General features: G+C 47.2%; 1 protein-coding gene across 3 annotated transcripts in view; it reads left to right on the top strand.

The window, feature by feature from the left end:
• LOC142568300 (nose resistant to fluoxetine protein 6-like) overlaps positions 1-23,039 on the top strand; it is a 110,043-nt gene extending 87,004 nt beyond the window's left edge. For 2 of the 3 annotated variants that reach the window (XM_075678286.1, XM_075678287.1), the window contains exons 10-17: positions 2,552-2,720; positions 6,564-6,643; positions 11,441-11,557; positions 13,764-13,896; positions 15,645-15,737; positions 15,825-16,014; positions 18,129-18,271; positions 21,830-23,039. In XM_075678286.1, coding sequence (XP_075534401.1) covers positions 2,552-2,720; positions 6,564-6,643; positions 11,441-11,557; positions 13,764-13,896; positions 15,645-15,737; positions 15,825-16,014; positions 18,129-18,271; positions 21,830-21,943 — 1,039 coding nt within the window. In that variant the 3' untranslated portion in view covers positions 21,944-23,039. The remainder of the gene's footprint in view (positions 1-2,551; positions 2,721-6,563; positions 6,644-11,440; positions 11,558-13,763; positions 13,897-15,644; positions 15,738-15,824; positions 16,015-18,128; positions 18,272-21,829) is intronic. The other variant, XM_075678288.1, reaches the window with a different exon arrangement.
• Positions 23,040-25,596: the final 2,557 nt, after the last annotated feature.

Raw genomic sequence — 25,596 nt, 5'->3', positions numbered from 1 at the left:
TCAATTTTCAGATATCCTGCATACACTTGCCATATGGACGGAATAATTTTTTTTTATTTCATTGGAAGTAGCTTTGTGTCTACGTATATATCCGACCGGCAACGGTTGCGTGTCTTGCATTTACACATTGATGTTGGCGCGCAAATATCGGATTTATTGCTATATATAGCAATATAGCATGGTGTCTGACAGGTGCCACGTGTCGATAAAATGCGAAATGTAAGCACTGCTTGTGTGCGCACTTCATAGTCCCAGTTGGGAGCCTTGCGTAGTGTCGCTTTCCGCCCAAATTCTAGTTCGGGACGGTAGACTCCAGAAATCGTACTTTTCAACCATTCCTACGAGCGCGCTTCACATATAGCCGATACCAGTACATGCTTACTTTTTTTTCCCTAATTCGAATGTTTGCCTTTTGGCATATATGGTTGAATCAGGCCACTTGATAATACAACATTCAACGTTGTACGTGCGGTCCAAGGTGGTGGTGGTGATGATGATGTTGGTACAGGCGGGGTTAGCCTGACAGACCTGGTTGGCGATTGCTACAAATCGGGTGGATGTCTCATTTTCCCTTTATTCAATGCATAAACATGCATGAAACGACAAGGAAATACATGGGATTAAAGTTTTAGACCTTTGTGGTGGACCAACACAATTCTTTTATCAGGGTGCACGCTGCATATAATGAAAAGAAACACAATTGTACCTGTTGCTGTGACTTGTAAAGGATTCAAATTACCGCTTCACTAAAGCTTAACTTCACGTAGATTCCAAAATATGCGATACATATGGATAATTTATTTCGTCACATTTTCCTTAAACGCCACGAATCAACAGATATCCTGTATAACAGATCGTCTCAAGATGTATGCAAGGCAGTCACTTATCCCTGAATCTGCTCCCCTGTGGCTTGTGTGAAGTATTGAAATGAGAAGGCTAAACTTGCGCAAAACATTCCAGCATTGTAGGAATTCTCTGCTCTATGCCGTATGATAACGCATACATTTCTTGTAGTATAGATGCGAACCTGTACCAAACAGCCATTACTTTAGCGATTGCCCTAAGAAAGGGGAGAGGGAATGATAGCGATTGGTGTCGGCGGCCACGGCAGCGGTTAAGAAAGTTGCCGGGAGTGAGGGGAAAGGGGAGGGGATAGCAGCGGGAGAGGATGTGGCGTTGAAGGTGGCGGGGGCGGGAGAGTGAGCACCGTGACATGCTGTGGTGAGCATTTTTTTGCCGCCATAACTGGCAGTGCGCATGTAAGCGGTTTTTCAGACGTGAGTCTTTTGTGTGCGGCCTAGCGGGTCACATAAAGGGCCTATCACCAGGCCACATGGAAACTTTAGGGTATACGCTGGAAGTTGTTGCGTGCCCTCTAGGGGGCGTTCTACCGCAAGAATTTTTCAAATTGTTTCATTAATAGCCGAGACAGATATAGTTCAGTGCCGCGAACGAATGATTTCAGGAAGTGAGCGTCACCAGCCAACATAACGCTCTCTCCGTCTAGCCTCCGCAAGCGAAATTCTTTCGCTGCGTTCTGCCTAACCGAAGCTCGAGGAACGCGTGAAGAAACGTCACGGCTGTCTTCTTTCCTCCCTTTCCTTCATTTTTGCTGCGCGGCCACTTCCGCTGTCGCGTGCGAGCTGTTGTGTTTGTCTCGTTTCGCGCAGCGCACAATTTCGCGCACTGTGCACGAGGACACCTAATTAGCGGTATAAGGTAGTGATACACGAACACTGAGGCATACAAGCGGTTCATAGAGCATGATCGCGCGCCGGAACACTGTAGAAAATGACATAATTTCGGTGTCCGTGTGCGCGACTGAACGACGTGGGGACAAGCAGACGAAACGGAGGTACATCTCTCTCGCTACAGTACGAAGTAAAAGAAAAACACGCAGACATTAGGTTTGTGTGTTTTATTATTTCACTAAACTTTAGTTCGTCCATTGAGGCAACAGATTATACAAATAACAGATGTTGCCTTGAATAATTCTGGAAGTGACGTGTCACTGTGAGCCACGTCACAGCATATACATGTAGTAAAACACGTTGTGGGGCTAGTTGGTGCATAGCTTTCAATAGAATAAGCGCCAAAATTGACGCCGCACAAGAAGAAATACAGACAGGACAAGGCGCCTTGTCCTGTCTGTATTTCTTCTTGTGTGCCGTCAATTTTGGCGCTTATTCTATTGGAAACATATACATGTACATGGGCGCACTTGCGCATATACGTCACCTGTCCAGCAGGGAGAGCGGTGCCCGTAGGAAGAGCAAAGGGCGTTTCGTTTGCATGTTTAGCTCTTTCCGCGGCGCGTAGCGACGTAATACTTAGCAGACACGGTGGTTAGCGCGCATTCTATGCACTGCGCTTGTCAGCTCAAAATGGCCAGACCTGGTGAAGGGCCCTTCAAGGATCGGTCACGGTTAACGACGCTTTTGATGGCTGCCTATATGGGGCTTTTTCTGCTAAAACGAAAAAGTACTGGTTATGTGCAGGATGCTGTCCAGGACATGAGTGAGTGTACCGTAGCATGCACGCGTCTTTGCAGGATGACGCCACTGATGATGACGGTGATCGCTTTCTGCGCCGTGCTTTTGCCGTACTGCGGCGATGGACCGCGCTGGAAGGAGTCCATCGCCACCTACGACCTGACCTGCAAGGCCAACTGGTGGGTCAACGCCATGTACCTGCAAAACTTCATTCACCGGACGAACATGGTACGCGGCACAAAAACAAGCGCCAGATGCGCTTTGACAACATTGTCTTCTATAATTGCTTTGGAAGCGTAGAAAAATTGCGGCTGTTAGCATAGCGAACTGCGCAAACTGGCAAAGACTGCGCTATATTTCATGCATAATACGAATGGCTGGCAAAATTGGTCTTTTCACTATGAAAACTTCCTGCAACTGAATTCAGAGGGACTCTTTAAAAGTGCTTGCTTAATAGTTGCATTCATCACGGTGTCGCAATAATGGAATGAAAAATAAAAGAAGCTCGCCACCAGTATTTCTTTCAAACAATTGTTGAGCGTAGAGCCTTGTGTGGGCGCATTGCTAGGTAACCGAATACCAACCGATTGTCGTTTACTAAGTGACCAATTGTTTCCACAATTTGAGATATTTGTAGGGAACGAACACTCGTGGACTAAATATACAGATTATGGAGTTGGAAGAAAAATGAGTTTAAAATGTTAATGAAAAATAAAGACATAAATAACTTGGCGGTCTAGACATACAGTTTGGATTTGAGAATTGTACCATGCATTGCCCTATGGCAGCAGCGGAGTGGGCTCGTTCCTTTCAGACGGCGTGCCTTGGTTTCCGAAAAAAATCTGAGATTTCGTGTCTACTACGTCAGGTTACCATGATGAAACTAATCGTGGAACCAACGTGGAATTAGTCGAAGTGTTCATCACGTTCGTGTTCATTTAAAATATATGAAGTTCCGTTGGACTGAAGAATGAAAAAATGCGGTAATCTGCATAATTCAATATGAACCACTGATGACACAGAATATAATCTACTCGCTATTTGTCTCCGCGCAGAGAAAGTTTACGGGAAGAGGAAACTGCGCATGAAATCTACCCGGTGTCGTTGGACCCAGTTGCATATGCGTCGTCACTTCAAGACGCAGAAACTCTTGGTGTGGATGTCATGCTTGCCTCGATCCTCATGAGCCGCTTTGGAGAATCGGTTGGGCCTCACACAACCCGTTATCACCTCCGCAAGAAAAGCTTGCCACAATGTCCTGGCTCGGGCGCAAAGTGGAAATTGCAGCGGCCTGCTTCAATGTGGTCGCAGCAACGCTTTCACCTTAATTTCATCCCGTGCGACATGCGCACCGCCAACGGCAGAGATCGGCCTCGCTGGCACATTGATGCTGCAAGAACTTTAGGCTACATTGATACCTCTAGGCTATGTTACTGTTCACTTTGTGCGGCAATGAGTGGAACAGATGCCAAATGCCTGGGACACGGCGTGCCTAATCGTTACGCTCGTCAACATGAAAATACTTGTCCGTCAGGTGTGTGTGACGGGATTAAGCGCGGAATGTGCGAATCTTACTCCCCCTCTGTCCTACGTTCACCCCCTCTACGCGAAGGGGTGGTTTTCCTCGCATGACCCTCTGTGTAGGTTACCTGACGTGTCCTAACGTGTCCTGGCCCTCTACTCGGGAGCAAGAGAGAATGAGGCTGCCCGGATGGTGGAGGGTTTAGAAAAGCTACGAGCCGCCACGTGTGGACACACATTCTCTGCCCTTTCGTGCAGGCGCACGTACGTTGAACGTTTCTGTGTTTTTTTTTTCTTGGAGGGCACCGATCACCCGTAAAGATGTATTAAACTTCTGTTATTTGTTTTTACATCGCCTCGTCTTCCCTGGCGAACCCTCTCCGATGGTCAACCTAGTTCGAGCTCCAAGCATACGCTGTTGACGGTCACAAAACCCCGTCCCCTTAACAGCTCTCATTGGGAGCAAGTAATCACGTTTGATACGTCGTGCTGCTTTCTTGGATTAGAGGCGGGTAAGAACATTTTGTATGAGTTTGGTGTGCATCGTGGGTCCTTTTTTATTGAGCTCGAAGGGGAAAAGCAGTCGTATCGCGGCGGATATGAAGCATGGTAAGTCCCTTTTTGATGGAGCTTTATTCGTGTCAGGCCCGTCGCCTTGGAAAAATGCGCAGGAACGTTGATGAAAGTCATGTTGTTGGTGAGGCTTCGAACAGTCCCGCGAAAAGTGTGGTCCATTCCAGGATAAGTCCCATTGTAAGAATGGGCTGTCCCTAGTAGTTACTAAATTTCCGGGGTCCTCCACTACGGCGTGCCTCCTAATCAGAAAGTGGTTTTGGCACGTAAAACCCCATAATTTAATTTTTTAGTAGTTATTGAGAGTTTATTGCACTGGTATAGAAAGGTCAAACCTGACAAATTCATTTATATGCCTGCAGACGGTCACTATGCAAATGGTCACTACTGAGGCAGATAAAGAAGCTGCGAAATGTCTATATCAGTGGGAAATGAAACCAATCCCACATAGTGGGTAGGAGCCACATGTTCGATAGGCAACCACAACAACAACCAAGTGAAACCTGCTCAACCGTGGACGACAGAGATGTTTTGAGGCAACAACGGCAACAAATCGGCAAGAGTGAGTTTGTTCAGCTATGTGTTAAAAAAAAACGAAGCCAAGCGAAGACGCCAAGAAACAAGTTGTCAGTGATTTTCTAGTCTTCTCTCTCTCCCGTCTCTCTCTACATAAATATAGTTGCACTCAGAGATTTGATTGTATGTGCTCGTCGTGTTTTATCTTCTTTGTATCCTGTGACTACGTTCAGGATTTTTCCTAAGCGCAGTTCCTCAGCACGAAGTGCAACCATCCACCTCCATTGCGCTGTTATCCTCGCCTGCTGCCCGCGTAGAGCACCTTGGTTGTTCTTCTGTGAGACCAGCATATGAACGAAGGCAGCCCAGGAAAGAAAGACGCCGAATATTTCTCCCGAAACACTATAGTATGCGCGTACTCAGGGTGCAAGAAATGTTGCCGCGGACAGAGCGCGAGTCATTGGAAGAAAACCCTCGGACTCTTTGCAAAGAAAGAATATATATCCGTGATCAAGACTGAAAAAATGCTCCATGAACGCTAAGCCTCGAGGAAGAAATTGCAGTGACAATGTTTGTCACAATCGGTTGGCGCTGAGGAAACGTTGATAGTACTCCTGCTAAACGAAAGCAGGCAGAGGGCAAACTTCATTATTCGCAAGGAACAAGAGAGGACGCGTAACACCGGCACTTGGACAAAAAATGTCAGTACAGCGCACCGATGGCTGTGAGCACGCTGGAAGAACGACTAATGGCTTGCACGATGTCTGCACCTCATCAAAAACTTTGCTGAGCGCTCGCACCCTCTGCTTGAGACTGGCCAGACACCTCGAAGATTCGCCAGTAAACAAGTCACATTTCTTTTTGAGTATACGGACAAGTTTGACGGAGTGAACTAAGGACAACAGCAATGTGCGTATCCCACTGAGGCACACGTGCCTATTACTGGGCGTTGCCGTTCAGGATATGGGAAAGAACGCAGAGGATTCACGGTGCGTGTAGTGTGCAGGTTTCTTCTGCAATTTTCTCAGGCGGCGCTATCCACTGCTCGGAGGAGCGGCGGAATGGCAATGCGCAGCGCCGCGGGTTTTCCCGTGTCTTCGAGTGTCTTCGCAGTACTCTGTGCTGCCAAGTCTGCGCTAGACGTTCCTGCATACTTCAATATAAACGAACATAGATCACTGGGTACCGTATACCTGAGCGAAGTTCGTTGCGTTCTGTTAACATTTCCATAAGCTTGCAAGAGGCTATTTAGACTCAATCATGCTGTGGCTGTTCGAAATCACTTGTTGTTTATCGTAGTCGTCATGAACGCGTATTCCCTGAGAAATGTGCACACACGTGAAGAAAATCAAATGAATTTCTCGTACTTATTTAGGTGATCGACCCTTGCTGCGATCGCCAGCCCATCAGCCATTCCATTTTACACTAACTACATTTCTTCGTTCGTGTCAATTCTTTCAGTGCCTCAACCACACCTGGTACTCGGCTGTGGACTTCCAATTTTACTTCATATCGCCGGCCATAATCGTCGCTCTCTACAGGTAAGACATGGCTACTCCACTGTACGGCTTTCGTTTACGTAAATGACCCGTGGAAGAATATTACACTCCACGTGAATCGCACATCGCTTACGCAAGTCGTCGAAATACCATGCAGCGCTTCGCGTGACGCTTCCTGTGCACAAGTGCCGGGTCGAGCGCTTCAGAACTTGCACTGAAGCATTCAAGGCAGAGTTAAAAGCGTGCCACCACAGAGATTGAAAGCTACAGAAGCTATTTTCGATGCAAAATATACCTATAGTCGTAGGAATAGATGTTAATCCAACACTTGGCCCAAGATACGCTACCGATCTTGCTTGTAGGATCTAACATTACCGTGGTCTATCAGTTGCAGCTAGGCCAGGGTCGCATCCACGCTCATGCTTTGCTCCGCAGTACGTCTAAATTTATCTTATGAACCAAAGTAAAGAAAGAAAACAAAACGGACAACGGAGTTACGAGCGAAAGCTGCCTTTCCCCGGCGGTTAGTATAGACTAACAAAAGAAAATTAACGTTAATTTCGTACTTCCAAATGCCCCGCAGGTCGTTACTATGTCTGGAAAAACGCAATTACTTTGCTCTGGTTCATGTGCATTCCATTGTTCGATTTTTTTTTTTACAGACAACGAAATTGCACATAATTGAAGTAGTACAAGTCGCAGTATACTTGTCTATAACGCGGGAGCGGTGTGCTCCGGCGTGCGTGAATGTCTTAAACCATAGGTGCAGCTGGTTCGAGACTAACTTGCTTCTGCGCATGCGCTGCCAAACAACCCGGCATAGGAAAGGTGGCAGCCACGGAAATGTAGGAGAGGACACGGACGTCAATAAAGCACAGTCTCCGTGCGGCTGTCTACCCAGTGGGCTCTATTCAGTGCATTCCGACATTTTTCTCTGGATATGATGCGACCATCATGGCACCATGGGAGAACAAGAGCTCATGAGTCGCAAGTCGCTTGCTTAAGGTGACGCAATCTTGACGTTTTGTCTTAAACTGCCACTGAAGCAGCGACCCTCACGCTCTTGACCAAGCAAGAGCTTTACTCTTCATTAATAATTAAGCCATTAGCTTAAAATGTAAGAAATGTAAATGCTTCGTCTGCTGCGTACTAGTCAGTGGCCACACGAACACGGATTCGTCAATCCTAAAAGCGGAATGAGTCATCGTAGCAAGGCGCAAGCCCAATTGCAATTGCGCTGATGTAGCAAATATTCGCAACAAGATGAGGCATGCGTATACTACAGCAAAAACCTGGAGACCATTCAGCGCATCTATAATGGAATGTGAAGAGATTCAGTGAACCCAGTGAGACCCGTAGGTAACGTACGCCTTCCAGAAGCGCTTGGATTTAAAGTGGACGGAAATCAACCGGTCAGCAGTCGAGATAAGCGAGATACATTTAACGTATTGGTGAAAAAAAAAGCAGGGAAGAGACTGATACGACCAGATCCGTTACAGTCATAGGTCGCGATACAAGGTAGACAGAGTTTTGAGATAGAAAAAAATATTATGGAAATTTGTGCAAAAATGCTATAATGAAAAAAAAAATGTGCAGCATAGCTGATTAAATCAAGCTGGCTAGGTAACTGTTTGTCATCCCCTCGTTTCAAACAGGATGCCAATAAGTCAACATCATAATTGTCATCATACACAGGCTTGAGACACCATACAAGCGACCGACCAGACTGAGAAAGCGCGCGTTCAACGTTCGCGGTAAGGCAAACTACACGTATACGCTTGCTGACGCGCGATAGCTCGCGCCCGCGCGCCTACGCGTGCACAGATGGTGCGAGGCAGATCGTATACGCGTCGAAGCGCGGCACGAGCACAGATATCTTCTCCATACAAATATCGGTGTTTGGCCGCCTCAGAAAAAAGCCGCAGTTTCGCCCGGAAGGCGTAGCATCGATTGCGATGGCAAATTAGTTACACTTATACAATTAGTAAACACTTATACGAAGTAAGGATGTTAGTTTTATCGGCCGTATAAACTTGTATACATTCTCTTACTAACTAAATTAACGAGCACGGTGTCACGCGCGCACGTGTAAACATGAACACATTTTACTCGATGACCTCGGAAACTCGCTGTCAAAACGCTGGTGTGATGAAGCGTGGCAGCAGCAGCGAGCGAATTGACCTTCGTGCTGCCTCTCGCTTCAACGCGAACCAAGCGTCGAAAGCACAGCGCATACGAAGCTACCACCACTGGCGCACTTTGTTCACATCGCCGATCGCTTTCAAAATAAGGCGTCCGCGCGTCCTCGCCGTACGCAACAGCCGGGCCGGCGGAGTTTATAATGCCCCCGCCCCGTCCCTCCCCTCCCGGAAGGCGGCGCGCTTCTTCCCTACTTTCCTCTCTTGCGCGCGCGAGATTAAGCCACGACTGTTGGTTGACCCTCGCAAGTTTCACTCGCATATGAAGCATATACGGCGCGCGGCGCTGTTGTCGTGCTTGGATTTTATACAGAGCGTAACGGCGACTTCGACGGCGACGATGACGGAAGAAATGCGCCTGGAGTGTCCATGTGATTGCGATCGCAATAAAATAGGAAACGATCTCTACCAAGGCGAAAATAGCGAGCCAAGTGGGCGCATGTTGAATTATAATTAATAATATTTGGGGTTTTTTACGTGCCAAAACCACTTTCTGATTATGAGGCACGCCGTAGTGGAGGACTCCGGAAATTTTGACCACCTGGGGTTCTTTAACGTGCACCTAAATCTAAGCACACGGGTGTTTTCGCATTTCTCCCCCATCGAAATGCGGCCGCCGTGGCCGGGAATCGATCCCGCGACCTCGTGCTCAGCAGCCCAACACCATAGCCACTGAGCAACCACGGCGGGTCGCATGTTGAACGCGGCTTGCAGGTTCAAACCACCATTCTTCTTGAGGCGCGGCAAAGGCAAGGCGCGCGGGCGAGAGCTTTCGCGCGCCGGCAAATGTACGTGTATAGTTTTGCCTTTATGGTTACCCCACGAGAATGGCTAGCCACTCAACCCGATGAGAAGTGGCGGAACATAATTGATAGCGATGAGTACGCCGCAAGCGGCCGCTTCCACGATGAAATTGCCGGTATCGTCGCCACTCGTTCACTCCGCTGCTTAGTCGCGCCCGGCATAATGAAACTTCCTAGGCGCTGCCTCATAGAATGGTTTATTGTAAATAAAATGCCACCGGCAGCCTTAGCTTCTAATGTTGCGAGTGTAAAAAGTCGCAATACAATTTCAACGCTGAACCATTATTATTTTGGAAACGCGTTTTTTAAATGAATAATTGCTTAAAACACAAATGGGCGACACCTCCCAAGAGCGATTCAAACGCTGTGAGCATGAATCATGAACAAAAGAAATTTGCGGCACGAAACAGCACCGAAATTGCGACCGATGCATTAGCCTCTCGGCCTCTATATTGTATGATTGCTCATTGTTTTGCGCGTCTCTCATCGCACCCGCCTTGAATTACGGCAGCAAATCTTTGCGTATGCCGGCTTATGGAAGCGTCATACAGCGTCACAATTTCGATGACGAAAACACCTTACCTTTGACGCTACTTACGAGTATTTTTTCAGCCAATCAACACACTAAGATGGTGACCACCTCAGAACATCACAATCTATTCGCGACATTTTCAGTCCGCTACAGGTTCTCCTGCGTGTCTGTTCGCTTAATTTTTTCTGGCGGTCCTTCTGAACAAAAAGCACTTGACCGGCGAACTTGGAGCTATGGAATGCCATCCTCGTTTCATTGTCTTCTTGACTCCATGAAGCTGTCGATGAAAGCAGCGCCACCTGCAGTTAATTGACAAGCGATTATGTGTCGCATCTTCGTCTGTTCGACGAGCCAGAGCTGACAAACGAGACGAGTTCTGGGGCCCCAAACTGCAATGGGTCATAGGTCATATGCGTCTCTGAACGGCAACGTCGTTCTTTGTGCGTTTCCCCTGCGAGCGCCCGCCGTGACTACGACGGGGCCGGGCGCCGACTGTTGGCGGGAAGACACAGCCTCCCTTCAACGTGACCACAACCGCCGCATTCTTTGGAAGCGGTGTGGTGACAGTCAAGACGGAAATCACTACAAGCGGGCCGTTACAGAGAACTTACTAATTCCTGCAAAGAGCGTACGCTGTCGACTTCGTGGAAACAGCGTCGACTCCGCTTCACATAAAATTGCACCTTCATGACATCGAGGGTGGGTCGAACGTTGAGCACCGGAGGCGGAGTTCGGTGGGTTGGTACGACACCATGGGGGGGGGGGGGGGGACATTTTGCAGCTTGTGCGACAGTTTGAATTGGCCGACAAGAAGGACATTGAATTCCCTCGACGAGCGAAAGAGGGAAATGAACTGCTTAAAACGTGGAGCTGGAGTGTTGAAGGTAGTGCTCGGACATATAAAGACTTTGACGTAGTGTGTGCTCCGTAAACCATGGCACCTGTCACGGCACCAGCCATGGAACCTTCTTGGCCGCTCGGACCCTCGACTTCACAACAAGGAGTAGCGACGTGACGTTTTCGACTCATTTCTTGCGTTAAATAAAGGTCCTGTACCTGCAAAAATACACTGGCAAGCTTCAGAGTGACCTAAACAATTTTTATAACATCTTTTCGGCGAACTAGTTTTGGCCTCGCTTCCCAGGAGTGTAGTATGTGTCGCGATATCATGACGCAGAAGTGGGTCACGTGTGCGCAGCACATCGCGAAGTTTTGGAACTCGCTCCGGCTAGCTCGGTAGTCTGCTGTGCTGTTGCTTATGGCGCGGCCCGATGTTATACAAAGCTATACGCCTTTCATTTTGTAGGAAGCCAAGACTGGGTCTGTTGCTGATCGCTGTGCTGCTGCTGGGAACGACGAGCTTCACAGCTGTCTACACTGCCATCTACGACTATCCAGCAGCGCCGTACATGTCGGACATAACGTACGTATGCTTTTGCGGCGGCAATATTTGAAGGACAATGTCGTTTAGAAGAAACAGTTTCGATAATGTATTCTTTCTTTGGACACAATGCCGACAGGGGTGAAATTTCACGTTCAAATTTTGTTTTATCCTCCTGAGACCCGACTATGGGGATTTGTCCAATATATTTGACATTCAGAAATGAGACAGTACTACTGTGGCAAGGATTTCATCCTTATAAAACCGCGCTGTCCTACTTATTGGACACCTGCTTGCGCCATCTATGCAGCTTTGATGCAAATACATCTTTCAAATTCCCGCCGACACAGTTCCACAATGGCGGCATTCAGCGGTGCGGCGTTTTACGGCAGCTGCCGGAGAAGTAAGCACTGTTTCTCGTATTTCTACCTGCTTTCAGGGCATATCTTTGATTTTATAATAAAGTTAATACAACAGCGTACGCGCGGAATACGAAATTTAAGCTATTCGCGCGCTTACTTCTTTTTACGCTTCCTTTGATTTCGCGTGTCCATTACGTTGGACGCTAGGACTCAACCCGGTTATTTTGACCGCGCTTTTGTGATGGCCTCGTTATGAACAGCAGGCGACTTCTGTTGGCATTTAGCGGCTTGTGGACGAAATCACGTCTCTTTCTTTCTTTAGGGGACCGGCCTCGCGTGTCTGATGAATTAAGCGGATAACTTATCTTTTTTCAATCCATGGCTAGGACCCGCAGGACACCTATCGCAGGTGGTCTCGTAAGGGAAAGAAACATCGATATCCCTGTACCAGATATTGTGCGCATGTACAACGTCAACATTGCCGGTGTTGACAAGGCAGACCGAATGATAAGTTACTACAGGTTAAAGCACGCGTCAACCAGTGGACATTGCCACTGGTTGACGGCATCAACCAGTTAGACATTGCCCTCAGCAATTCCAAGGTGCAGTACACGCGGGACACACGCTCCCTAAAGAAACAGCGGAAAGAACTACTCAAATATATGCAGTTCCGCCAATCTGTTGCTGAGACTCTCGTGGCTCAAGGGAAGCAGCAGGATGAAACAGAGAAAGAGAACGAAGCCGAGTGGCGTCCGCCATCAAAGCAGGCTCGACTGTCTCTTCGAGAACCCCAAGAAAAGAGCACTACCCACTGCTCAATGCTGGAAGACACTGCAAACGCTGCCCGTTGCAGATTACAGGGCTGCGACATGAAAACACATTTCTTTTGCACCAAATGTCGGCTCTTCTTCTGCATCACCAAGTACAAAAAGATGTTTTGAAATTGCCCACAGGAAGTGTAGACAAGAGCAAAATTTTTTGTTGAGCAGAGGAATGCTCTATTTATGTACTTTATTCACTACTTTGCGTTTCGAGTTATTAAAATATTTTTGCACACGAGTTTGAGCGCAATATCTGCGGGACGTCATTACGTGCGCGCTGGGTGAAAAAAGACCGGGTAGCATCCCAGTGTCCAATATATTGGACATCGCGCTGAGCTGTAACTATCAGGGCTATTGAAAAAATATTTAACACTTTTCACCTTCATAACCCTACTGATTTATTCTGAAAGTCTAGGAAAAATCTGTGCACCCAAATGCATCCCGGGTCTCAGGAGGTTATAGACGCACACAACACACTTCTATGAAAACTGGAGCAGGAGTATATTATGTGAAACGATGGGTTGAACTTCTTAGCCGAAACATAAATGTGAACTATGCTGAACATCCATAGCTGATCATGAGCCTTGTATGAGAATGTAAACAACTTTTCTCATCCCCTCCTCTACCCTTTCAGCTGTCTCTACCGGTCCTGTTAGTCGCATAACCCCCTCCTTCTTTGCTGGCCGGCGTTAAGTGTCAGCCGCCTGAGCTAGGCAACTACGTACAGTGCGGCTAGCAGCAATTTCACTTCTTCCTATTCCTAGCGCAGTTTAATGACCACTTATCTGTACAAGGAGCTGAGCAACATTGTGGTTATTGGTTCCGTTCAGAATCATTGTTTGAGTGCAAGTAGTGTCATCTCATTTTACACACTGCAATAATTTCTTTTGTTCATCGTACGATATCTTCTTTTTTTTCATTCCACGTGGTCGGCATACCCCGAAGTATTTTATCTACATCGAAACCAGCATCTAGTTATGTAGCTGCTTTGAAATATTTTCGCATATTTACAGAGTAGACGCAGGCACGTAAAATCTACAGATGGCGGCGTTGTTGTCTTTTTAGGCCCCTGGATAAGATGAACGACTTTATGGGCTACGTGTACGTCAAGCCGTACTGCCGTATTGGTCCATTCCTTGTCGGCATGGCAACCGGTTACGCTCTTCACCGCACGCAGGGGTCAAGCATCATCAGAAAGGTGGGTAAATGTAGTGACGACTACGAGACTTGTCAACGAAAACAGTTTTTGCAAATTTGATAAAGAACCTTTCACACACGCATCACACACGCACACATACACACTGTTCGCTGTTCGTCATTTTCAAGTAGTTAACGCAAGCTAGCATTAACGATGAAGGCACAAGATGCTCCCTACCGAAAACAGCACAGAAAACAGACAAGGAAGAATAAGACGCTCGTGTCGTCTTCTTGCTCGTCCGTGCTTTTTGCGCTGTTTTCAGAATGAAATTTAACCGCGTAGCCCACGCCAGCATGCTACTGTAAAGTGGATGCTTCTGTCAAGATGACTATACTTGCCCCTGCCATTGCTGCCTTTATTCTTGTTATTTTCTGTCACCCATCACGTGGTCACGCAATAAATGTATGCCTGTTCAAGGCAGAGGTTCACGGGAAGATGGAGACTTGAAGTGACCAATAGCTATTCGTCTAACAGGGGATGTCTCCGGAACAAACGGTTCGACTAGTGGACTTGTTGGAATGTTGGCTCCAGGGACATCCCGTGTTCGACCACTGCTGAATAATTTACGTCTGTGTCACTTGCGTAATTCGTTTTCTTTCTCATCGTCGTCTGACCTATATGTATTTTGCCTATGACAAGCCCTGCTTCTCATATTTCGTCACTATACCACTTTTTTTGTTCTTTTACACTACGTCAATAAGAATTTTTTTTCTTTTTTTCGGGGATGTGTCGGGGATGTTCACTTGTTGTACTGAACAACCAAGCTATATATAGTCCGAGGTCCGGGTAAAGTAAAACAATTCTTACCATTTAATTACACTGCATCACAAGCCGCACTGGCTAACCGGGCGGGGTGATCACGTTCTACATTCACGGTTTCAAATTGCTCCATATTCTGGCCGAGTTCTGTGAAAAGATGTTTTATTATACGGACAAAGAAAAAAGAAGAGAGAGAGAGAGAGAGAAGTCAATGAGCTGAAGTTACCACCTGTACCGAAGCAGCACCGTCATAAGTGTACCACCCTGTACCAAATCGCTCGTGCTTCTTCTTTGGGTGTGTTCCAAATCTCTGCTTAGACCACTGTTTGGTCGTCTTCGCCGGACTGTTCTGTTCCAATCCTGACCTAAGCGACAAAGTCGGCAGCTACGAGGTAACAGCATCAAGTCGGCAACGGTGTAGGCTACCTTGCTGTCTAGCGAGCAGATGACACAGACGAGTGCTGTTATGGGGAGCAGCTGAATGGGAGTCGGGCCAAGCGCGCTCGGTTAGGGGTGACACGCTCAATCCGCACTGCCATTCGCGCGCCTTAGGCACGTCCGAAGATGTGCGAAAAACTGCACATGTCGCACAGAGGTGCACAAATTTCACTTTACACTGATAGTTGTGCACCTGTGTGCGACACGTGCTGTTTTCCGCACATCCGCAGACGTGCGGAAGGCGTGCGAAAAGCAGCGCGCGTTTAGAATAAGCCAAGACTAACCATTGTATTGAATGCCCGTAAACGTCACTGGCGTGTGAAACTGTAAGTGAGAGTGCTGTTTAGGCTAGGGGGAAAGTGCGTGTTTAGGAAAGTGATATGGACGCGAGTCGTCAAACTGCCTAACTGTTATGTCGTCTTCAATGGCGCAGATTGGGGAGCACCATAGTATCAAATGAAAAGTGAGTGAAATAACATTTTTTTTTGCAGTTTTATTGAGTCTTCTGAAAAAAGAAATTACATAACTTTTACGGTTTACCTTTGCGTCAGAAATCGGACGCCAGGTGGCCGACGATGTCTAGGCGTGTTCGTGTTCCAATACGTAGACTGGTGCAGAGAAGAAGCTCTCTTCTAAGGCGTCAGGTTAGACAGCTTTGCTTGCTGGAACAAATTGGAACACACCCGATGCGTACCTGTAGAGTCAACTGAAGGAACGTCCGGTGTTCGCAGCGCTACGTGTGGCTGGGTTGGACGGCCTGCGCGTTCATGATGCTGGGCGTGCTGTACGCCATGTGGCCCGCCAACACCGGCGAGTCGAAGCCCTCCGTCGCTTGGGCGGCCGTCTACGGAGGCTTCGCTCGCTCCATCTGGGCTCTCGGCCTCGCGTGGATCATCTTTGCCTCCGTCGCCGGCTACGGAGGTAAGGCGCTTCGCAGTGGCGGGCTCCGAGCTGTAGCAACTGAACCCTGCTACGTCAGAAGCCTCTCCGACTGCTTCAGTGGCTAAGAATACGCTACTAACAAAAAGACCTTGTGATTGTGGTTTTCGGGATAACGCGGAAGCAGCATCTCTGGGTAGCCTGTTAAATTTTCGGCGTTTTGATGACGTACTTTTCTTGCGTATCATATTTTCAACCATACCGATAATAACACTTGCAGGAATATCCCTTAGGAGTGAGGCCATTGTTTGCAGTTAGCCTCAAACTATATATACTCGAGTACTATCCAACCTGCAGACTTGACTCGGCACTTTAGCTGTCTTTGTTCCCAGTGAGAGGCCGTAACTACTTCGCCAAGTGATAGCCCTGTTTTTCATGGTGAGTGCTCTGCACTAATCATAAATTATAAGAGCTCGTGCGTTGAACAGTCACTGCGTACCGCCTGTCAGGAATGGCTACAATAATCTGCGATGCACTCTTTGTCAGGTACCCACACGGATTTCGAGCCAACGATTGACGCTCATTTCCAGTCAAGTGTCACAAATCTGGACAGTTTACGCGCTAACGAGGGTACTGGCGCAATGCGGCGATGAACAAAATAAAAATAAAAGCGTAGACAAAGCATTAATTCTTTAAGCGGGGAAGTGGGTTTGCGGAAGAAAAATATTTTATTCTTCGAGATATGGTATTGAAAATTTGCGCAAATGTCCTGTGCTTATTTTGAACACGCAGTCCATTTTTTGTTCATCTCCTCTGCTTCTAATTTTATGGGAGTTTACATTAAATAAATTTTTGCAAAAATTTGAAAAATATCAGTTTCTGCAATTTTATTAAATAGGGTTTCAATGGCTTCTGTAAGATTCAAGGAATGCCGTAAGAACAGCTTTATTGCACTGCCTTACCTAGAACAGTTTCGAGACCTCAAAGTTAAGCACCACAAAAACACTCTTTGGTGTTTCTACTTCGAAACCTTGCAACTCATGTTCCAGGTAGGGCAGAACAATGAAGTTCGTCTTACGGCCTTCCTTGAATCATTCAGAAGCCATTGATGCCCTCTTTAGGAAAATCTATGCAATAGATATTTTGTAAACCTGTGCATAAAATAACAAAAGAGAGCTTTCAGAAAATTAGATTGAAGAGAGATAAACAGAGATACCTCTCATATTCAAAATAAGCACACAACATTACATATATGTACAAGTTTTCAGCGGCATACCTCTAAAAAAAATTAACATTTTAGAAATTTAAGACCCACATCTCTCCGCTTCGGTGGTTGAGGACGGAGAGATGTGGCTCTGTCGAGATAAAAAGGCGCAACTTAGATGCGGCTGCTATCGCGGTGAGCCGGCCCGAACGCCCACATCCGACTGGAACCGGTCGCGTGCTTCCCGAATCGCACACCTTCGAGGTGTGCCGCCGTCATGATCGAAGCTCGTTGCGCTAGGACTCCTTCCAACGCGAGTCCGCAGAGCGGCAACCATCGCTTGCTCGATGCGGGCGCTGCCGCACGGGCAGACATAAAGGCGATGTTCGACCCTCGGATATTGTGCGATTGCCGTAGAGGTAACTGCGAAATGAAATGCGTGACTTGCCACTCGGGGCGAAAGAACGGAGCCGCACGTCGATATACACTGTAGAAAAAAGCAAAGGGATGAGACGCAGTGAACTTAAACCGTGAGCCTCCGAGTGTGACCCGTTGCAGGCGCCAAAATCGGAAGCATGGGCGTCTACGCGAACTTCCAAAAATGAAATTCGGACTGCGGGCCACGGTGTCGTTCAGTAGGCGGAGCGTTGTGGGCACGCCCCGTTCTGCCGTAGCGTTCGCGTTGCAAGGCATTCAAGGAGGAACGGTATCACCGCGAAGGGGATCAAAAACGATTTTTGATTGCCAATAGCTCCGCTTTTAGCGAACGCATTGAAGTACTTTTTTGCTGAAAGGTATTTCTGAAATCGCTTATTTTACTTCAAACGCATTTCTCAACTTCGACGAAAACTGTTTCAGGGTCCCCTTAAAGCAGATCGTTCACCATTAGCATAACAAGGAGTTCTTGATATTTAGTGATTAGAGCGAAACGTTGCTGCCGTGTTTTGCGCAGGTGTGGTGAGCAAAATTCTCTCGTGGAAAGCTCTGGTGCCCCTGAGCCGGTTAACCTTCTGCGCGTACATCATTCACCCGGTGCTGATGGTCATCTTTTACGGCTCGAGGGAAGAGAGCTTCGACTACTCTTCGTACCTGCTGGTGAGTACTATATCGTCAGCCGAATTTATCGTGCTTAAGTGTTACATGTCTTTTTCCCGTAAACATGGATACTTTCAGAGAAAGCTCGGTCTCTGAAGAAGAGATTACGCAGAGGATTACCTAGTGATTCGTGGCAAAGTTTTGAATCAAGTGTTTTTCACAATCATGAGGGTCGCTCATATCGTGTAAGCAGTATTTTTTTTTACTAATTAGTCGGGTTACACTTGGCCGTCGGTGGGAGTCGAACCCACAAGCTCCGCCTGACGCGTAAGATATGCTCTGCCAGTGGAGCTACTGCGACGGCTATTCCTGGCCCACTTTCGTGGGCATTTACATATATATGCATTAATGAACCTAGCGCACAGCCATGAATCACCACGCGTGACCCATGGTCGTGCCGGCGGAGATAGAACACCCATTAGACCGCCGGCATCACTTGTACGCGATTATAGGTGCAGGTAACTCGCCTATAAGCCCTCGTATGTTGTGCATCAAGGCGTCGACGTCCTCACATGCTCTGCGCTACAATAATGACAGGAACCTAGAGGAATAAAATTTAGTAATAACTTTAGGAAGGTGACAGTCAACGATCGAGACCAGTACAAGCATGAGGGTAGCGTTTAACTGTGTAATAAGTTAACCAAAACTGGCCAATGAGCAGGCCATAGGGGTAACAAGTTCCCGAATTTTTATCATATTTAAGAATGTGAAGTTTATCGAAAACTTTATCGGAATTCTTAACGACGGTTAAATTAACTGAGGTGGTGGACGTAACTTGCCCAACAAATCGCCCTGTTCATCTGTTACTTATTGATTAATCACTTTTGGGCACAGGCTAAAATAGCGAAATTGAAGCGGCCTGTGGGAGCCAGATCTCCTTAGCAGAACTCGAAATACTACTAGCACGGCATTCGAGATATCCCATCCACAAATTTCGAGAAAAAAAAATGCATTGGTGTTCCGGACAAGAGCCTTCGGAAATGCTAGAGGGACGCTTTCGACACACTGTTAACAGGCACGTCAATGGATTCTGTAGCACCACTGACAAATTGCTCGCACCTAAGGCTACGTACTACGTGGTGCCTGCGGTTTAATGGAGGCTCCGCATCCGCCTCCTTGTACGCGAGCGACTCTGGCCAAGACTCCCAGGTTCAAGCGCACGTAAACGTAACTATACATAAAAGATGACGGAGGGACAGTAGCCTCCGTAGCTCAATAGGCCGCTGTCATGACGAACTGCGTCACCACTACGTCACCAACGACGGCAACGCGGCTACGGTTCGATGCATGTAATTAAGTTCAACGTCTCACTTCTTCCTGAACTTCTTTTTCACGCGTTCGTTTTTTTTTTGTACCGTCGCCAAATTATTTAGCTCTCGACATGAATGAGAGAGATGGTGAAGACAAATATTCCAAAACGAAAGCAGGCATAATTACGGGAGATGCGCCCCCAAAACATTGCTTGATCAGCTTCTGTCTAAATATATTTTGCTGCTCAGTGCGCCTGCGAAGTGACTTGTTGCGTGAGTGGCCTCGCTAATATCAAAGCAAAAAAGCTCATTGAACACCATTTCGTCATTGTCTTTCGGCGGAACAAAACCAGAACAAAACGCTGTTCTCTTATTGTAATCACGACGATACTTGTTGCCAGTAGTACGAAGCATTGTCTATATCGACGGGAACTATTCGCAACATAAATAATAAAAAACAGCTTTCTTAAACTCTGCGCTAACAGAAAAAAAAAACTCATTTACGCATTGCCGCTCAATGGTGAAATAAGAAACGTCTTGCACCACTGGTAAACTTGAGTGATACAGTGCATCAAAAGGCTCTCGGTTTTGTGCGCCCAAGTACAGAGCATTAAAGACTGCTGCCACTGTTGGTCTTGAAGGAATAATAAAAAGGCGTAATAACTTGGCCTGTTATTAGAGAATTGCATTTCTGCAATAGCAGAATGGTTGCTCTTACCCAGGAGGGTAAGCGTGGCAAGCCGCAAAAGATGCCAAACCGAAAAACGGGTGGCGCGGCAGCTCTGAAAACACAGAAACCAGTTTGCTGTGATGTAATGCATTTTCGCAGCGTCTACATCCAGGCGTAATTTTATTTTACCGGTAAAGAAAGGCTGTACAAAATTTTAAAGGAACCATAGGCCCAACTTAAAGGATTTCGAGAACTTTTTATGAATCAGACAGGTCCAAATCCGAGAACGTATTTTAAGATCAGTGACGTGACACTGGTTTGCTGGCGCTGCGGTTTTATCAAAAATTCAATAAAGAGAGGCTTGGCTTTCATTTTTTACTCGGTACTAGTTAACCTTATGTCAATAAATAGTTTTGAAGTAATACTTTAGCAACCTAAGCTGATTTAGTGTTACATTTTAGTGTTCCTTAAATCACTTGTCGTAAAAAGAAAAAAATAACACAAATGATCCATTAACGTCTACCCAGTAACTGCAGTTCCCATTGGTATTGCATTCGACTCGACAAAAAAAAAATGAATTCGTTCGAGCGTCGAAGTAAGCTGATGCCCAGAAATTAAGAACATTTGATCGATTTACTACTGTGACTCCCCGGCACTGCTAGGAGCCATGGTCAATCCCAACCAAACCCGTTGGCTCACTGGCAGCCTTAAATATATTATATTGCACTTCATTTCGTGACTTTGGTATGAAAATAGAAATAGCAATTGTGGGACATTTTTGGTCGTTTCGAGATTCGATATTACGACGAGCTGAAAGCGGCGCCCTTGAATTTGGTACAAAACCACTGGAACATTCTAATCGATATGATAGTTCCATCGCGATTCACTTTTTTGGCTGCACAAGATCGCCTCCGAATATTAATGCGGCCAAACGAGCCTCTGCAAGCCTGCACCCTTTCGTCTGCTAGCGAATCCGCGCAGGACATTTAAATAAACGCCGTGCAAATCAGCTAGCGCTGCATAAAGTTGGCACGGCGACAGTAATACGAATACGCTGTGTTAAAAAATGCTGCGCGCCGAAGATCCGCAATGGCCAGAACTTGCCTGACAGGTGGCGCTTGGCGAGAAGGGGCGGAAGGTAGAGCAGGTAAATATAGAATGACAGGGCAAGGTAGAAAAAGATTAATGGAGGTAGAGGGTAGATAGAGAAGTTTTGGCAAGATAAAAGAGATTAAGGAGATATATACAAAAGTGTGAGAATGAAAAGCATGTATAGCATACCTGAATTAACTCAAGCAGGCCAGGTGACTATTTGTCACTGCCCCGTTTCAAAGGGGATGCCAATAACTCATCATCATCGGTAACGCCCTCGTTGTCAGCGCACGAGGCCCATTCGCGAGAAGCAGCGCTTTCCCATAGAAACTCCGCCTGTTTCCACTCGCCGTTGCTATGGGGGGCGCTAATTGTTGACGTCCCTAACTTCTAGTCCTAAGCTAAAATGCAAGAAAAAAAAGGAACAGCTTCGCTTTCTCTATTCATCTCGAACTCTCTTATTAAAGTCGGCTCAATATCATTGATCGTTGAACATGAGGCCTATGCACACCAATAACGTTTTGCCTTTGCGTTTTACCTTTGCAGATCTACTTCGCCATAGGAAACATCGTCCTAACGTACATGGCTTCCCTAGTCTTGAGCCTCGTCTTCGAGGCGCCCATCATCGGGCTGGAGAGAGTGCTGCTGAACAGGAAATGAGACGGGTCTCCGGTCACACAAACCAGCGCCTCGACACCGACGTAGGCGCCAGCGCAAGCACTGGAGCACGCACCGGGGCCGTTCACTGTGATACGCGCATCGTAGGCCCCGTGATCGACAGATGAACTAACATGCTGGCTAGCGCCACGCTGTGCAATTCTCGTGAACGCTGTCGACACCAGCGGCGCTGCAGTCTGCGTTATTCGCGTGTGGACAATGGAGCTTGGCCTAGCGGCTGCGTTACACGGACACGACCACTGTGACAGCTGCTGCCTCAATCAAATGAATGCTTGTGGGCGGAACGCTAGTGTGTTTATGTGCGGAGACAGCCACAAGCGAGCGCTTGATTCCAACGCAAATCAAAATGGTGGTGTTCTCAAAGGAGTACGTGGCCTTCCATTTAGTGATGTCGCATCCAGGCAAGAGGACTTCTGGTTACTTATACCTGGTTTTCTTTGGCAGAGAACCTTGCTTCAACTCGATCTACCGCGGCTTTGTTAACTGCCGCTGTAGCATTATTTCGTCTGATGCTTTGACTGGTGCAAGGGCCAACTGCTCCAGGATTTATTTCGTTCGCCTATGGTAACGCATCTCTGTGTCAAGTGTCGGACCCTGGGCCCCTTCCAGCCTTCAAGTGTTATTGTGGCACCTTCGCCTTGTCAGAAAAAGGAAAATTATCATCCTCCCGAGAGTAACACGAAGATGCACGGCGAAGCTCTACCTTCGCCTCGCCATGGTGTGTGCGTTCGTCAAGCAGCTGAGACTTGAGCGCATCAACAGTCGTTTTAGGTCGTGCAAAAGTTGTTCCACACAATGGACGTCTTGATGCTGTCATTTTACATGACGCAAGAGTTGTTTCATTTTTGTTTCGAATGGGCATTGAGTGTGTTTGTGTGTTCGCGATTCTCTCTGAGGTTTCCTTAAGAGACCTACGGAATGATAAAGCCTCACCAAACGAGGTAACTGTTACTAAACGCTCTGCAAAGACCGAGCACGTGAGTGAATACACCTGTGTGCAGCAAACTCGATTGTAAGTCGTAATAATGTCACTGGAGTAAAATCAAAACAAATATAGCGTCTAATTGAACGGTGAGACAAATGTTCTCTCGAAAAGGTGTAGTGACAGCTTACCTTTAAAGCAAGTTACCTCCTGAATGAAGAGCCATTGTATATGAGAAAGTGCGAGTCTTGTGGCGACCTTACTGAGTGTTCAAAGGGCAGTACAAAGTTACGTTTCACAAATATATTTAAATTTATTGAGCGGTTGCTCCTATTTTGATGCTTATTCCCTGTGTAATATTAAATGACCTGATGTACTTAAGTTTTTTTTTTTACATGTCATGTCGCTTACGGAAATGTTGTACTTGCATGGGGAAAGGTACTACGTCCGCGGTAAAAACAAAACAAAAATCCGAGGACACCTAAGCACTTCTGACGTGTTGTAAATGCTAAAGCATTCATGTCCATTTGAACGCCGCTGAACGGTCCTTCGAGTTACGAACTCCTCGCGGGCAAGCGAGCTTGTTGAGACGTTTGGTCAACGCCTCCTAGATAGCACAAGGCCGACGCACTTCGATCCGTGGCGCTTTGGTACCTTCCCCGACTGCCATAGAATCTAATGGGGGGTGGGGGGGGAGGTCCCGAGTACACTCCTAAAAATGTTTGCACCCTTTGGGGCTTACCTTGTCCCACAGCAATAATCGTTATCTGCGATGTCTGCATTTCTTTAACGCTGCGAGCCCGGCACTTCCGAGCCATGAACGGCATGCGCGTTATCAGCGTGACATTGCACTCTAGACAGGAAAGTAGCGAGTGCTGAGTTTTCAAGAAAGGAAACGCAAGCAAGGCAGATGACGATTGTTGTTGTGGAACAAGATAAGCCCCAAAGGGTACGAACTTTCTTAAGAGCGCAAGCCACGGTGATTCTGACGTGACCACTTTCCTCGCGCCGGGTTTGGTAATGGAAATGACAGGCCACGGAGCGAGACGTCATGAATCAGAGTGCACAGGCCTGCCGGCGGCGCTTGTTTAGCCTGTTGAGTGAGACACTCTGCTTGTGAGCGTGAGGTCGTGGGCTCGAAACTCACTACCACCACCACTCACTCGTTTCGAATTGGTTCAGCTTTTTTATGCAATAATTTCTTATTGCGGTCACCGAGACGAAGTTAGAACGCAGGCGAGAGCTTGCGCGGACGAGGAGCGCGCGGATAACACAGGCTTCTGAGAGCGAGGGTTACGTGGCGTCGCGTCGATGCCCTCTCCCGTCGCGCAACACCTGTCGCACCAGCGCATCAGCAGGTGTCCCCTTTCTTTCGCTCTGCTCCGTCGAGGCCTGTACGTGACGTGGCGGCTCAGCCAACGCGAATTTAGGTGCCGTTTCGATGCTAGAGGTCTCGCTCAAAGGGCCATTTGATACTTTCGCATGAAGAACGTATTCATACGGAGTATCTTTGAGGCAAGATCACACACACACACAATTTTTTGCGAGTGTTGTTCCTGTATAAACGTAGGAGTTGTCTGTTTTTGTTTTTACTTTGCCAACTACATTTGGAACTTATTTTGTTGAGAACTTCCAGCTATGCTTTTCATCACTGTCAATGCTTGTAGCTTGACGCCATAGCTCATGATTCATCCATTGTTGTTTTTGTTGCTCATCTATGCAAGCACCTTCATCATCTCCTAGTGCAAGCAGCTATCAATATAGGCACACGTGCGTAAAGCACTCAAATAAAGCGAAAGTATGCGAAAGAAACGGCTCCGGACCAATTTTTCTCCTTGTTCGTTTCTCCTTTTTCTTTTCAATATTGTCACGCTGTAGTGACAAGGACCATTGCAGGGCAGCCGCGTGGCAGCGGTGCGAAAAACAACACGACCAACGGGCGCTCTGTGTAGAATATGATTTAGGAAAAGATCCTGCGTACAGATATAGTTGAACAACACATACGCTCGTGAAGAAAATTAGGAAGAAGACCGATTTCGTTTTTTAAGCAACGTTCACTCGTGATGTGTAGCTTGAATGTGAAATGTTAATTTTTAGCAAACAGCTCTCCCGTTTAACATTCAATCTCACGGAGGGATTTATTTTTCTTTTTCGTAGGGTACGCGTGCTTGGCCCCTACAGCCTCTGAAGGTCCAATTTGGGTGAACTATGCATATTTTGTGCAAAAGGTATCCTGTGTGCCGACTTCCGTCTCTGCGGATATGTTCATGTCCGAATAGGGGCGGACCAGGCGTGCCGGGGCAGGCGGGGTAAGGGGACCATTTGCCTCGCCCCTCTCATAAGTACAGGAGGAAAAGTATGTCATTTGCCCCCTCCCCTCGCACACACACACGCGCGCACACACATACACACACTCTTGAGAGCGGGCACTGTCTGCTGAGCTCTCGAAAATCTAACACCTGACTGCAAGTTTTGTTGTGTGTGTGTGTGTGCGCGCGCACACACACACAGGGAGAGAGAGGCAGACAGATAGATACACATGCACACACACACTTGAGAGTGGGCGCTGTCGGATGATTGTAGAAAATCTGACAAAACAACTGATGCCAAGTTTTCTTTCAGAACAGCGTAGTAATGCTTTATTGGATACGTATCCTCAGCAGGAAGATTTGCTTTCCATGATTCGCCGCGCTGTAGCAGACGATGCACCGCC

The sequence above is a fragment of the Dermacentor variabilis genome, unplaced genomic scaffold (assembly GCF_050947875.1).
Source record: "Dermacentor variabilis isolate Ectoservices unplaced genomic scaffold, ASM5094787v1 scaffold_18, whole genome shotgun sequence".
NCBI classification, from domain to species: domain Eukaryota; kingdom Metazoa; phylum Arthropoda; class Arachnida; order Ixodida; family Ixodidae; genus Dermacentor; species Dermacentor variabilis.
This window is presented reverse-complemented; position numbering and strand designations above follow the sequence as displayed.